This window comes from Clinocottus analis, unplaced genomic scaffold (genome assembly GCF_023055335.1).
Source record: "Clinocottus analis isolate CAN_PGR_092001 unplaced genomic scaffold, fCliAna1.0.p SCAF_22, whole genome shotgun sequence".
In the NCBI taxonomy this organism is placed as follows: Eukaryota; Metazoa; Chordata; class Actinopteri; order Perciformes; family Cottidae; genus Clinocottus; species Clinocottus analis.
In genome coordinates, this window is record NW_027175954.1 from 5403065 (window position 1) to 5419598 (window position 16534).

The following is a 16534-nucleotide window of genomic DNA, read 5'->3' on the forward strand; positions in this document are numbered from 1 at the left end:
CTCTCGAGATGCCTCAGTCAAATGTTGAGTAAATCCTCATAAAAACAAGCCTTCAATGAAATTTTAATGAGCGTGCCCACTTCTGAGGCATGTGAGGGACACAACTTAGTGTCACATCCCTGCAGTACACAGAGAAACCATCAACTATTTCCAACTGCCTCTAAACACGTGGGCGTGCGTGCGGGAGTATGTGCGCGCGCAGGAGGCGTGCGTGTACTTTACCCGCGAGGGCAGAGAAAGTGAAAAAAAAAAAAGTTTTTCGTTGATGAAATGCAGCTTGTACCCACAAAAGTTAACACAGCGTTTCAAAAATGGCAGGAAATAAAAAAAAAACGTGTATTTATGCTGTACTATTTACTGTTAGACTGCAATTGACATACTCTCTCATAGGTGTTGTTTAAAATATAGATTTTTTTTGACCACAATACCCCGAACTAAATATCACAGGATCCTCGCTGCTTTTCAAGTGCTGCTGTGCGCTGTGCTCGCGCGTCTCTTTGCCGATGCCTCATCTCGGGGCTGTTGGGTTTTGCCACATTCTGTCGCACAAAGATGTTACTCTTCCTCCTGACACAACATCGTAAATCAGCTCATCGGGCACAGGAACTATGTGGACCCACGGTCACTCGGGTTACAGTCACACACGGCGTGTAAAAACCCTGGTCTGAGTGCACAGCAGTGTGTGTGTCTCCAGCCCGGACCGTCCGCTGCTCTCCTCGGCGCACTGCGCTGACTCTGCAGAAGGAAACCATCGGGGGAGTGTGGGAAGGCGTTTTTTTTTTTGTGTGTGGCGTTTTTCCTCAAGGTAGGACAAGAAGTTACAACATAGCTTCTGGTTGTCAGCCATCCTTATCTCCTAGTTGACTTCTTTAGTGTACGGACGAGTGGGACAGATTGTCGTGTTCGTGCGTTCGTCACCGTGAGACCGGCGCGTTTCCAAACGTCTTGACGCGCGTTTTTTTTTTTCTCGGTGGAGAAGCTCGGGCACAGTGATTCTCGGGATAAAAAGAGTGAGTTTTCCCGTGTTGCATACTAAAAAAGAACTGTCATAAACGTCGATGATACGTTTGTGACAGGAACACCGACGTCGATTCAGCTCCGCGCGCGCAGTATTGAAGAGGAGAAGGTTCCCCGCTTGAGGGCGAAATCAGACTTTTTTGAGGACGCCAAGTTTTGAAAAGTGCCAGGAGTCCCGGGGTCTGTCAGTTACAACATGCAGCAATGGTAAATATGATTTTTCTGCTCGTGCTAACTTAAGTTATTAACATCAAACACGAATAAGTTATGGAGTTGCTTTTCTTTTCTTCTTTTACAACTTCTCTGCTCGTCTGTCATCTGCACTCATCGGAGCTGCAAAAAAGTTAACAAAGTCTTTATGAGTGCTTTATTTCCCACACGTGTTTCTTGTCATATATCTACACATGGCTGGCTATGTTTATATGTCTGCATTTAAAAGAAAACATGTTTCTTCTGCTTGTGGTGCTCTTTTTCTTTCTTCTCTCTTGGTCTTACACAATCAACAGTATCAATCATTGCAGCATTTTAAAGCATCTTAAGGCCATCATCACAAATGAGACCAAGAATAACACTAAATGTATATTAACAAAATATCACTTTAATTAATAGTTTTCACACCCTCACAGTGCTCTCTTCTCTCTAAAGATGAATTAAACATGTTTATTTTATATTAGGGGATAAGTCAGTCATTTGAGATCATAAACAAAATGGTTGGATTCTTCACATTATATTTGTGTCGTAAGTCACTTGGTGCTACGTGAAGATTTGGGCCTTCACACCTACAAACACAAGCAAATCACTGAATGCAATTCAATGCAACTTAGTGCATGACTTCAGATAGCAAGCATACATAAACAGGGCTGATAGAAATGTCTATTATGTGTTTATTTAAAAAATGCGAGCAGGCTTCATTTCATAGCTGGCAGCAACATTTCTGAAGTTATTTTTCAGGCCTAAAATCCCTCTGACGAAAATGCGGCTTCACCTTTTTGCAGAATTCCTTCTTGGACTGCATACTATTTTTCTGCAACAATTTATTGATTTCCTGAAATATTCACTACACTTTTTTCCCAGTGATATTTGGTTTGTGTGTGAAGCCTTTTACCTTATACAAAAACAGGCACGTTTGGCCGTGTTAGAAGTCAATGCAAACAACAGCTTTCTGTCATTTAAATTGCTGCCTTTTACACAAAATGTGACAGCTTTGTTAAATACACTTGATTCAGTGCCCTGGACCTCTAAAGGAAACCCAGGGAGCTCTTGTCCAACAGTGGCAGTGAAACAAACGCAGAAGAGGCATTTCATGTCTGTGGAAGACATTTCAGTGTGGACATATCTGAACGCTTCGGGAGACAGGGAAGACAGAGGGAGACGAGTAGAAAAAGAGAAACAGCGAGAGAGAGAGAGAGATTGAGATGAATGGCCCCACTTAAAAGCACCACAAAAGTACCTTCACACTTATGTCAGTGAGATGTGTTTGAGATTAATGTTTAGCACAGTATTTTGGCCTGGTCTGAGTGTGTCAGGGATGTTTCATGAGCCTGTGTTGGTGCTGCGACTACACTGAAGAATGCCAATTTACATTCCTGGAGTGTCATTTCATTACTTTTATCTCCATGCTGCTCTCTCCCTGCCAGACCAGTCAGGGGTCTGTCCAATTCAAATGTCCTTTGCCGCACAAATCACACAAGCTAAAATGCCAGTATTTGTTTTTGCATGTGTGTGTGTTTCTGTCTCTCTCGATAAGAATACACTCATTACATTCTTAGAGTCAATGGCAGAGAATAAGTGCTGTTGTATTGCTGCTGGAAAATATATAAACCCCCCTAAAAAAAAAAAAGGTGACAGAATAAAAGCTTGGACAACAAAACTCCACATAAAATAATGGAGAAAATGTCAAGGCAAATGTCCTCATTATGCACCGAACACATTCTGCCTATAGCGCTGTTACGTGAGGTTAAAGAAAAAGTTAAAGTTGTCAGCGAGGCTGCAACTAGGTCGTGATTCCTCTGGGTCTGTGGGAATCAGAGAGGGGAGAGTGTGTGAGAGCGTGTGTGTGTGTGTGTGGAGGAGAGGGGGAATGGGGGGGGGGAGCCACTGGTTAGTCGGTTCAATAATCTGCTGGACAGGTAGGCCTATGACGCCCCCCTTAGAGAGGCTGCTAATGAAGAGAAAGGCTGCTTAGTGTTGCTCCGCTCTGACCCCAGCACCCCTCCCTGTCCCCCCTGCTGGCTTCCTCTGATTACTGCTCACATGGAGAACTCTTTCTTCCTCTCCTCTATCCTCTTTATTTCCCGTGGTTTTCTTACTTTCTCGCTCCCTGCCTTTTTATTTGAGGAGAATGGGTGCTAAGTGTATGAAGGAACCATTGATAACCCTTTCGGTACATTTATTAATTTTCTTTTCTTTTTTTTTCATCCAATTACGTACTTTCTTTTTTCTCATATTATATGTGATTAATGAAAGGAGATAATCACCACTTGACCTTAATGTTCAGACCCACTTTCTGTGCAATTTTAGTCATGACGAGGTTGCACTCTAATGTTTAGAGTTTAACCCCGCTGGTGAAAAGAAATATGTGGAAGCGCGGAGCGGGAGGAAAAAACAAACAAACAAAATTGTATTTTAGATTAAGGGAAAGATGTACTTTCACTTATAGGCGTGTATATGTTCAGCCTCAAGAACATCAAAGCAGCATTCATGCTTTAGTGGGTCATTGCAGCATCTACAGTACATGGCTCTGCTCCTCTCCATCTGTCCTCAGACCCAATAATCTCTCGAGTGACTGATAGTGTGTGTTGGCAGTGACAGAAAAGGTAATATTTTGAAAGAGGGAGTGGGGTCATATACCTAGAGGTGGCTTGAGATGGAAATCTTTGAGCAAGACCCTGTAACCGAAGCTGCAGGCTGCAGCGACTAAACAGAGACACTGTGAAATGTTCAAACAAATTGGATGGCAGGAGTCCTAATTTAATAAAGAGCACAGTGTGAGACATACTTGATTTAAAACAATATACATAAAGTAGACATAATTACATTTTTTTGGACTTCGGCAAACAAAGTAAGAAACTGAATCTTCACACACTCAAACTCTTGAAAACTATCTGGTTTCCTCTGAATACATTATGAAATTTGGTCTGTGGCCCTGTGATTCTTGAGTTTGAAAAAAGACACACGTCGCAGAACAAGGAGAATAGGTAATGAATAAGGTTAACATCTGTTATGACATGAACATTTAAGATGTGTTTAGTCTTGCACTATCGTACAGATTGATATCTCTAAGTGTTTTTATCTGCTAAACTAGAGCATTTTCTCTGTAGTGTGAATATAGATCACTCTTAGAAATGGCAAGTAAATGAGATTAAAACGCGGCTCAGTGCTACAAGCTGTGTTTGAACTGTAAGCTGATACTTGTACTTACATGTGTTGCATTTTTTGTGTCATTTTCTTTTTTGTTCGGGCTTCATTTCACATGCTAATCCAAACACTATCATACTCCTGAAGGAAGGCATCAGGAACACTTTGGTCTTCGTTCTTGAACACACCCAGTGTGTGCAGAAGCCACACACTCCCTCAGCCCTTATTTGTTTAAAGTGAGAAATGATAGAACAGATTTTGCACAACTCAGCTTTTAGAAAATACACCCACTGCTGCATTTTTCTGTCTACCTAGACGCGGTCGGTCATGATTCTTACATTTTCAGCTGTAATTTGGGGTGGCCTTAATTGATTCGGTCCAGAACTAATTACCGACAACTGTGTAAAATAAACACTTCAGTGTCACTGGGTGGCAACTGTCCGATCGGGAGGGAAATTACATTTCACTTGTAATCCATATGTTCTTCGGCAGGACTGGAATATAATTCATGTCGACGCTATAGAAATACCAGAGACGCTGGACTTGTGTAACGAACAGGAGTATAGTTGTAACCAAATGGCTCAGTTGGGAGGTATAGGGTTATGTGGTATAATTTATATTTTATAGCTCCCTCCTGCACTGACTGCACTCCAGAATAAAGTTGTTCGATTTTGTTCCATGAACAGTGAGTGAGAAAATCTGGGATTTCACTTGTGATGGAAACTCCAGACACCACTTTGTTCCTTGCTTTCTTCTTGTATTTTTTATTTTCCTGTTGAGTCTCATTTCTTGCTTTCAGATAAAAAAGACACCTAACTGCTGCTGTTTCAATACATTCCACATATGTGGATGTTTGTTTGTAAGTGTCTTTTATTTTGTGGGTGTGTGCATTAGTGGCCCATGCCTCAGTGACTCAAACAGCATGGAAAGATCTCCTCAGGCCATACAGAATGATTTGATCAAAAGAGAATAATTTGCCCTAAAGGTGTCTTTTCTCTTCCCTCCAAAGAAGCTAGTGGAAGAAATCTGATATGACAAGATAAGTGGTGGCTCATGAAAAATTCCTGAGGACTGAGACGTAGCATGTTGACTTTGGAATTATTGCCCTGAGTGTCTAGTTCGTTGCTGGTAACAGTGCCTGACAATGTTATTTTTTACCCGAGTAGCCTTTGAAAGGATTCCGAAGAGTCTCTATCCCGATTGCTCTAATTTAAAACCTGTTAATGCACTTGTCCATGGAAGGACTGTAACAGTTGTTTTGAACATCATACCTTCAACCAGGTCTGTAGGCTTGTCCGTTTACTCTGGCGGGACAGGGCGCTGAGTTCCCTGGACTGGTTAAGCCAATCAGGATAAGCCTAATAGCCGTCTAACCCCAGTGACGGTTGGAGATATGGCCGTCGTACAGAAGTCCAGTTTCCAAACGTTCCAAACGTTTTAAACTTTCCGCCCTATTTCAGCAACTGAAAAGGCAGTGCAACAAATGAGATGATTAACTGTGATCGAGTGTTTTCTGACGCAGTGCTCCTCTTCCTGCCCTTGTCTAGCTCTGGCATCAGGTGACGTGCAGTATGTAGATGTTGGTGGCAACGGTGATAGCATTGGAGTAGGCAGGCTGGATTTGGGCCAACAGATCTGGGATTCCACATCTTATTCCACCACTCCTGCAATAGTTTGCACCTCTGTCCATCCGTCTCACATCAACGCTGACATTGGTAAGCAGGGAGACACTTCCTTGTCCTTGTCTGTGACCTCTAAGTAGCCGGTGTCCTCCTTTTACCCTATATATCTTTTATTTCCAACAGTCACAAACTTTAATAATTTAATTATTCTTGTACATATTTCAATCAATTGTGATATTTCAATTGGAAGTATCTTTTGTGTGTTTTTCTGTCAGTTAGACGCAACAAAACTTGCTCAACAGAAGTGGTCTTTCCCAATAGTTAAAGTGGGGGTGGGAGGTAGTGTAAAAGACCAGTCAGGACCAGTTTGCATTGCCTTGGCTTCTCCCTCCTACTGCTGTTGTGTCCTGTTGGTGTCACAGCAAAGACTGAAGCGTCTGTATTTCAGCCATGTCGTCCCCTACAGAGCAACTTCTGTTTGAAAGGCTGAAACAAACAAACAAGTTGTAACTCAGTTCACAGTGGACAGGTGAAACCCTCAACCTGTGTCTCCAGGAAACATTTCTAAGTCTGTCCTGAATGGCTAAAACATTACATGGAAATTCCATTATGGTAGTTCACAGGAGTGATTTGGCAAGCTCATAGAGACCATTAGTGGACTCTTGGTGCACTCATGTAACAGGGGTGACAGTGCGTTACCCTTGTTTTATCACAAACAAATTACTTTAACATTGCTGCATACAATTTCTTAAAGTACACTGTACATTACCCAGTCCATTCAGACATCCATTAGGAAATTTCAACCACTGCAAAAAATCTTCATGCAAGACTTTGGAAATTCCTGGTATAAACCGAAAGTTAGAAGTTTCTTATTGTTATTACGTAATAAAGAGAATGGTGAAGTCTAATTCTAGTATAATATAACTGTGTAATCAATCTCCAGCTATTGTGAAATGTAATATTTCATTATATTTCAAATGTTTAAAAAAAAAAAGCGTTCCAGTCTGGAAAGGCAGAGGACAGAGGCTCGTAAAGAATGTCACTCAGGATGTATTTAGGTGCTCAGTTAACGGTTTTGTTTATAGTTGAGCATTCAAGTGTACATCCTTTCCCTGGTACATTTAAAAGTTGTTTTCATGTTGTGGTACCTTATCAAATACAAAAGGCAACTGAAGACAGGTGTTTGGATTTCTGCGTCAGAACTATACAATAAATCATACTTAGATTTTAAGTTAAATGCTGTGTGTTCTTTGAACTATTTTTCATACTTGTGACACTGTTTTTAGTGACGATTTTCAGATATCCAGATTTTCCGATATCAGATATGCTCGTTCAATCAACTCAGCTGTCTTTTCAGGCAGACTAACAACTTGCATTATTATTATGCTATTTATGTGTGAAGGAGTTAGCGTGTTGATGAATAGTAACCAATGAATGAATCCCATTGATACTGGATCAAGAGAGAAAAGCGGTCACCTTGGTTTCTTAAGACTTTACTTTCATAAAGTTCCATCTTCCAATGAGTGTTATCTGAATATACTGAAATGGTTCATGCAGTTTCGTCTCTTTATCTTTGTATGAATGATGTCATTAACTGGTTAAAACTTTTAGAAGGTTTTTGAAGGACGTCAGTGCATTGTGTATATGAACATTTCCATGTATTCACATGCCCAGTGGAATCTGTGCAAATAACAATGAGGCTGTAAACCCGATAGCAGCAGTCGTTTCAGAAAATCCTCCAATATGACGTTCACTTGACAAAGCCCTCTAGTGGCCATAAGACATGCGCGCTTTGGCTAACAAGCAGGCAGCGACAACCGATGGCGCTGTAACTAAAAATTACGTTCTTATGAGGAGGTAATGTGAGCACTGAAGTTTGCCAATTCGCATTTTTCTTTTAAATCAAACGAATATGCCAGTCTGCTCTTTCGCCGGATGTTCCCCGATAGCCAGATCGCAGCACAATTTGCGTGTGGCAAAATCAAATGCTCATATCTTTGCTAGTCTGGGCTCACTCCCCACTTCAAGAGTCTATATAGACCAAGATTTCACTAAATGTTTGGTCATGGAAATTTGGTTTAAAGTCATGGAAATCCATTGGTCAAACTGTGTAAAAACCCTGCTAATAGAGCTCCATAGTGTCATGACCTTGACTATGACGATCGTGAAACAATTAAGGTCCTCTACCCTTTATGAGGTAGTAATTGTATCTTCCCCATCTGGCAGTAAAGCTAACTACAACATCAATGTCGACGTACGCCTTCAGGTTAGCTCGAAGCATCTCCCCCAGTAGTACTCTCTTCAAGTCTTCCCATTCACGTATTGAACGCGCTCTGGACGAATATTACCAATAACAACATGTCCAACAGCAAAAATGTGACATCCTTGTCTGCTGTTAGTCCCGCCCCCTTTTTTTTTTATTGCTCTCCAACAAGTAAAAGCTATACCAAAAGAGATCAGTCTGTCCACCACTTCTTTTTTATCTAGATCATCTAATCCAGAGACATTTCTTGTATACCTTCCGCCATACTACTAGCTGCTGCTCTGGTCTCATTCGCCTTACTAACCTCTACAGCTCTTGCTAGTTAACGTTAAATGCATCACCTCCAGTGGGCCTTGACGGGTAAGTTGCCACAGAAACCACAATGCCGGTATACATCAAAATACAGAGAGAGCTTTCCCTGGGCAGCGATATGCTTGAACCACCTTGAATGTAACACACTTAATTTATATGTAAAAAAACCCAAACTCCAGCTTTAACTTAAGTACAAATTTTTAACCCAAATCATTGGCTTTCCCTAACCCCAATCATCACTCATACAACCTTTTCCCCAACTGTGACTTTTTAACAGTGTTGTAAGGCAGTGATGACTTATGAAATCATGATAGCTGACCTGCTCAGCACTCAATGTAGTATGCATCTACATTCATTTTCTTTGCACAGGGTCTTGACCTCCTGGTGTGGTAGGACCAGATGGATTCACTCTGTAGAATAGTGTGGATTCAATCTCATAGAAACTTCCTCTTTCAGTCTGATGCCTAAAATGAAACCTCACCATAACTTTTGCATCTTTGACTCCATATCTACATCTCAATCAATGTCACACACTCCAAGTGATATGCAGGTTTAATTGATCATGCTACATCTGTTCACTGTTCTGTAGCATGCAATACATCATCATGAACCTGGATGTTAGAAGTCCTATCCTGTGATTGTTGGTGACAAAGTTGTTATTTACGGTGATAATCATAGTAATTTAGCAGTCTAAGGATGATGGGCTTAAGTGTGTCTGTTTGGTCCTTAGTTCACTTTTCCTGTTCAAGGGAAACCATGTGAAGGGCACATCTGTATATGTGTGTCAATGCCTGTGTTGATGTGATTGTGTCCGTGTGTTTTCACATGCAGTTATGTTTTTTGCAGCTGAGGGGAAATCTGCTGACAGGTAGTGTGTCAGGAGGGGGACAGTGGCGCTTTTGAGACAAGACACAAGAGACGAGTCTCAGAGAGAGGGAGAGAGAAAGAGGCCCTCTTTCATGTGACTCTGCATTCCACCAAGGCACAGGCAGAGAGAGGCACAAGACGAGACATGCGTCCCCCCCCTCGTCATTCCCTCTGCCTCCTCCCCCACTGCTCTCGCCCTCACCTTCCCCTCCAGCCTCCACCCTTACTCTCTACCAGTGACCTTAACATTTATCAAAAAAACCCATGCTGGAATTCCTCTTAAGCATCTGTGTTCTGGCGGGAGAGTCAGACGTACACACATACATGACACACATGAATGTGCGCACACACCTTGTCGCAGACCAATCTGTTTTGCATATTGTGGCGCTGTGGAGGGGCTGTCCTTGTTGTTCCCCGAGCTGAAGGAGGCTGGCCTCCAGACACTCACACACAAAAACATGGACACATGCTTGCACACACATTTTCTCCTCCTTCTTGTTTCTTTATTGTACCTCCTGTCACTTAGTCCTATTCATTTAACCTTTCATTAGAGCCAGCAGACAGCCCTGTGTGTGTCTGCACAGCTTCAGGAACAATGCCAAAAAAAGCCCCACTGTCACAGTTATTAGATTCCTCTGGCCCCCCTTTACCCCGGCAACTCAATATTAAGAGAGGGAAAGTGAAAGAGGGAAGGCAGGAGGGGTAAAAGAGGGAAAAGGGGTTGCATGGTTGACGCTGCATAGCGTACAACTTTTTGTGGCGAAGGATCCTCTCCACTTGTCAAGGACATGTGCCACATGTTGATAGTAGACAGGTCTCAGGCAGAACAAGGACGGGAATGTTGACCACCACAGAAAAGAGACACAGAGGGGAGACTATGACTGTCTTGTGCTGTGGCAGGCGGCACTTTTCAGTTAAACTGAAAACACAAACAGTTTGAGTTGGAGTCTGAGCTGAAGCTGATCGGTGGCATCGATGACGAGCGTTAAGAACTAATACCCAACCTTCCTGCTGATGGTCCAGTTTACTTATGTAGGGCCTTCATAAGCATAAGCATCACTATTAAGTTGAGATTGTTTCATAACTAAATAAAAGTTTCTTACAGTAACTTTAAACAGAATAGTGAAAACGGTGCTAATAGGGAGTAAACCCCCAAATTATTATTATTTTTCATTTTTTACTATCATCCTACTAACGAGGTACTGATAACATATTGAACAGAGCAATTGTGAACTTTTAACATTGAGGGTGTCTTAATGTAGCATTGAATTGGGTGATGGTACCATGAAACAATTGAAGTAATCAGTATAGTAACATTTCCCTTTAACCAAAAACAAGTGCTGCCAGTTCCTAACTATAACAAAGTTTACCAATGCTGTAGTCACCTCAAGTGGACATTGTACTTCTTGATTGGAAAAGAATGCCTTATACCTTAACTATCAACATTTTTGCAAGATATGTTAAATAAAAACATTTCCTCCTTATGACAGTTTTTAGTTTTCCTCCAATTCTCAGCTATTTCTGGTTACAATGTGCACGAGTACTCTGAACACGGTGATTAAACGCCTTTGGATCTGCTTCGATGAATGCTGTGCTGCCTCTCTGGTAACTCTTAGGAAAGCCTCGTGCCGTCCACTGAAGCTCAGTGAAGCTGTGTTTCGGTCAGTCCAGCCCAGTCAGCAGACAGCGGACAGTGATGCTCCTCCAGTAATACATTAGCTGAAATGGATCAAGGCCTGGAGTGGAAATGCATTGGTCACTCTGGTGGGGGGCAATGAATCGCTCACCAGTCATTGCAGATTGAGCTAGTGCACACACACACACACACACACACACACACACACACACACACTGGCACACGCACGTACACACATTTTCCCCGCCCTGAAGACAGCGGGCCAGAAACATAGCAACAGTCTGAACCCTAACCATCAGGCAGTGGTCTTGATGAAGTCCATCTCTCACTTCTGTCACCCCTCTGCTCCGAACCTTCCCTCTCTCCCCCCTCTGAGGCCACCACTCGCTCTGTGAGACTGACTCTTTATTATCCTCTTCCCGTCACTTAGTTAGAGCTGCGACCAGCAGTCTGTCTCTTGTCTGTCCTCTCTGTCATCCCCTTTTCCACCCTCTCCCTCTGCCTCGAGGCTGTCGATCCACCTGTCTGCCCCACATCTCTCTAATTCTCTGATTGGACTCCCATTCCTCTCAGGGCTGTAATTGATGGTGATGTTATTGTGTCCAGTTCTCTGGCCCTAAAGCTGTTCCTTCAGGTCAGCACTACTCCACCATTGAAGACATGCTGGGAATAGGGGTCGACAGTGAAAACCTTGTTTCTTTTTTTGTGTGCATGTTCTTGTATGTGTGAATACTTGAGAGTGTTAAGACCAGGGTTATCCATTTGCCTTGTCTGTTTAAGCAATCAAAATGCACTTGATTGGTTTAAAAAATGTTCTTCAAAATTCACAAAGATCTTGCCCTTCAAGCTTTAACTATTTTGTCATTTTGAATAAGTGACAGTATTTTTTTTTACCAAGTTCCTGTGCGAGTGTAATGTTTGCCCTTGGTCACCATAGAAATGCACAAAGTGACTATGATTGTATTCTTTGTTTGGTGGTGCTTTCTTGTAGCATATTTTGACTGAATTCCCAACTATTTTACAAAGTAATTTCCAAGTGAGGTATTTTTTAAAGTTCCCTGAAGAAAAGAAAATCTCTACCTGTTCAGCGTTTATTTTATTTAGCTTTTTTTTCTTACTCGTCACCTGTAAGAAAATACAGGTAACAAGGTCTTCAGCCTGAATGATACGTTACCTGTCTATGTGTATTCACATTTACCCACCTTAGTTTTTTACATATTTTTGCTTTTACTATAAAGATGCTTGTTGGAGAAATGGCAAATCTTACTTTGTACCAGTATTCAGCCACAGTAATTGGTAAAAAGAACAGATATATAGTTTAATTTATCTGAGCTTTTTCTCTTTCTTTTTATGTTTGTCCCCATCTCTTTTTTCTCTCTCTCTCTTTCTTTCTCTTACTCTGAGTCCATCCCCAGCATGGACCTTGTATTTATTACCCTCTAAGTAATCACTTTGCTTTCTCTTTTGATAGACTGTTATTGCTCTAACTAGCCGTGGTCCCTATAGGTATTTGGAGGCTTTCCAGTTTTATTAGACAAAGGCCTCATTATTCAAGGCCAGCATTAAGACCACCATTAGATCCATTTGCCCCCTAGTCACATGTATCCAGTTGCAGCCAATTCATATTATAGCACACTTAGTATTTACAACACAAACATGCTCATTCCCTCTTGTCAAAGTTAAATATAGACAATATTGAGTAAGCTTCGCCACTTTGTGAGAGGTAGTTGTGAAGATGGCTCTGCTCTTCTCTACTAAAAAATAGTCTTTGCACACATTACATACATATGTCAAAAATCAATGTCTGGTACCTTGATAGTTGTTTTTTTTTTAGTTGAAGTGAAGTTTAGTTGTAAATTATAGGTATTGTGCATATGTTTTTCAATTTTAGTAAAAGGAATAAAACAGGTTTGGGACATATAGGGGACAAATCTAAATGGTGTTAATGTTGACACTTTACAAAGCCCTCTGTGTTGCTCTCTGTTTTCTTAAGAGCTTAGCATCTATTAAGAAAACAGAGAACACATCATTTTTGTTTTCCGCACTTAATTACTTTGGTTGTTTGCGCTCCACCTTTTCTGCTACTGTGGATAGCAACCGCAAATAAGTTACGTTAATACTCTTTGGTTATTGGGGATGGTGTCCAGGGAAAACTAAAGCTCTATGTTTTGGTTTTGCAGTGGTTGATGCACTTCCTGCTCGCCAGAAATCAACCCTTCGATCGATTGTCGAAGGGAGATCGTACCCGGTGGCATACAGAACTGCATCCTGAAATTTGCGCTAAGAGGGAATCAGTTGGATCCAGATGGTTTCGTTATTCTTAAGACCTCATTTTGTACAAGAGATGGCTCCAAAAACCTGGTGTTAAACAGACACAGGTGCTGAAATATTAAAGACCAGTGTATTGATCAGCTCCAACATTATTGGTTTATTTAATGTTTTTTTTTAAACGTTTTAGTGACATATATTATCAGACTGCAGAATCTCCTGTGCTCTCTGGGGTTGTGGACTGTCTCAACTACACACACTCAAGCACACACAATTAAACAACAAGGACCGAAGTCAGTGAAGAAACAGTGTAATGAACCAGGTAAAGACAACTCAAAGATTACTCAAGTTGACAACAACTACACTTGTTATCAGCAATATTTTGTCGCATTACAATTGAAAAGTACTTGCCATGCTAACTAGCCTAGTTTGCTAATATTAGCAATGATTCCAACAAAACTAGCCTTTTTGTTTTGGTAATGTTATGTCTATATCTGCTGAGTCACTGGTTGCGGCTAGCAAATGTTCATGGGCTCTCTTACTCGTGCACATGTGAGATGCCCCCATTGATGAAACATCTCAGATATCAAAACCACATTATAAGAGATACAAGAAGGAGAAAGGACCACGATCCAAAAGTTTGATCATGGGCATGAAGTAACCACCAGTTTCGATCTAAAGCATCGTCGCACCTTGTGTTCAGTCTTTCATGGTCCTAACAAGAGATGCATTGTGACTTTCTCTTCGGGCCTGGGGGATTCAAAAGCTAAACAAACAGACACTGAACTTGTGGTGGAGAGTCAAAGAGATTTAAGGTGCCCCAGTTTTGATTTCTTCCATTTATTTGTTGCAGCTTTTTAATTTCTTTGCAGCCACCTGTGTGTCCAATATGGTGCTCAGACTCCTAATCGATGGCCCCTTATTGGGTTTCTGCGTTTGGTCAAATATCTCATCGCTTTCTGGCCCCTCAGGCAACAACATCCAAACTAATAAGAAATCTCCCCAGTCTCTTGGGTTGGTTCAACAGATGAAAAAAATGATTAGTGCAGAGATAGTATGTATCTGTGACTGAAAACAGATTTTCAACAAGTTTGTCAAGTTAGAACTAAAACCTCCAACAGAGAAGTTGACACGCTGACTGATGAGGAGGATGCTGATATACGTCCACACTGAGCTGGTTTAATTTCAAAGAGTATATTTTCAAACAAAGTTTTACACACCCAAAAACTGAGCTTTTCAAAAATATTCTCCAGAGTCGATACATCTAAAAAAGGCTTGTTTGGATGGGGGGAAAAAAGCTTCTCCCAAACACTGATGTAAATCTGTGAAGCCAACTTTCTCCTCCTTCTAAGTGCTTGTTTTGGACGCCAACAGCTGATCAAATAATACAAGTGTTCTGTATCCATGTTGAAGTTACCAGACAAGTTTGCATGAGTGAAATACTAATTGTATTCATAGTCTAAGTAAAGTAGTGCAGTTATAAGCTGCAATCGCATCAATATTTGTTTTCTTATTCACTTTGACAGCATTAACAGCCATCTGAAAGTTGTTATTTGCTGTACTGAAAAACAAAATAAGTTCATTTTATTTATACAGCCCAAAATCACAAATTTGCCTTTAGGGGCAGTGAGTGTTAGCGATAGGTCACCGGTCTGTGACTCAATCTTTGTAAGATTTATAGTTTGCAGACAAGAGAGTTTGGAAGAAGAGAGTTTGACGATTTCTTTTCATTTTTTTTATTCCAGTGTGGAAAGGGAAACGCATTACATATTATTGGTGTTTTCTGATTTTTGATGTTACAGTGGATATGGTGTCAGACAGCTGTGTCTGCTGCTTTATTGTGGCAACGTCGCAAATTGGTCACAGCAATTGTTTCATGGCTGGTTCCTTTGAATGTAGCCTATTGTACCTGAAGGGGTTAAGTGTTTTAGATATTTCGTGTGTTAACGCTGGTGGGAAGTACATCTCGGACATGGATGTCGCCAAATACAACTTCATGCCAAAGGTGTTTTAAATCATTTGTGGTAAAGAGATAAGCAAATGCACATAGTTAGGACCACACAGCTGTGTTAAATGTTAGGACCCTCACTGAATTAGTATACTTTAACTCTAACTACACCCAGTAAAAACTACTGGATGTGTCCTAAACAAGAAGATTTACTTTGATCTCATCTTCTTTCTGAACTCTAAAACGCCAAAACTTAACTACATTTTCTCAATAAAAACCTACGTAAAGAATGAAATCTTGCCAAAATGTCCCATCGTCTTAAATTTGAAAAGTTACATTGTCTCTCACAAATATACAGTAGCACACACATTTATGCACCCACAGACAGGATTTCACACACACACCGCATAAAATAAAGGTTCTCTCTAAAAGTTGCTAAACATGCAATGAGGGTTGGGGTAAGAGAGAGAGAGTATAACGCATTAATGTACGACAGTAACACAACATCTACAGTATCTGAATCTATATCTACATGATTTATATATCTTCTGTAGACACATAGATAAACAGAGTGTGTGTAAGACAGTGTGTTTTTGTTTGTGTGTGTGTGTGCACAAAGAGGAAGAGAGAGAGTGCCACTTTGGAGTAAAGCTGTCATTACTCCGGCTGGCGCACTCCCTCATAAATACTGATAATGAGATGTTTTCAGCAGGCTAATCATTTGCCAATGTAGAAGTAGGTAATGTGAGAGGAACGCTCTTTCCTCTACTTCTGTCTGGAGATGACACTCCAGATTTTATTTAGCTTGATTCTATTTAGATCCCCTGACAGCACAAGAGAAAAGAATAGACTTCCTTATATTATGCTCTGTGGCTATTGAAGAAAAAGAGAAAAGTTTTGTGGAATCAGAACTGCTTGAAGCGAGCAAAGAAACAAACAGAGGTTAAGCCCAAAATCTCCCTCCATATACTTTTTTATAGGCACGAAAAGTTGTAATTTAGACTACATTTGATAAATTAATTATGTTTGTTTTTAAGATACACTTGTTTTTCATTGTCTTAAGTAGTTTTTATATGAACCTTTAAAACAACACATTTTATGTAACTTTTATTTATTATTTACTTTTTTGCTGTGAAACAATTTGACCATGGTACGGTCTGTTTCACTAAATTGGATTTAGTTTGCATTCATACAAAGGTTTTGATAACACACATAAGCCCTATTGATTTATTTGCAATTTGCGA

The 16534-nt window shown here is 40.8% G+C and overlaps 1 protein-coding gene across 1 annotated transcript in view; it reads left to right on the plus strand.

The window, feature by feature from the left end:
* The first annotated feature begins 1145 nt into the window (after positions 1-1145).
* bnc2 (basonuclin zinc finger protein 2) overlaps positions 1146-16534 on the plus strand; it is a 154843-nt gene continuing 139454 nt past the window's right edge. Inside the window, exon 1 of the mRNA XM_068589024.1 lies at positions 1146-1224. Within this exon, the coding sequence (XP_068445125.1) occupies positions 1222-1224 (3 nt within the window). The 5' untranslated portion in view covers positions 1146-1221. The remainder of the gene's footprint in view (positions 1225-16534) is intronic.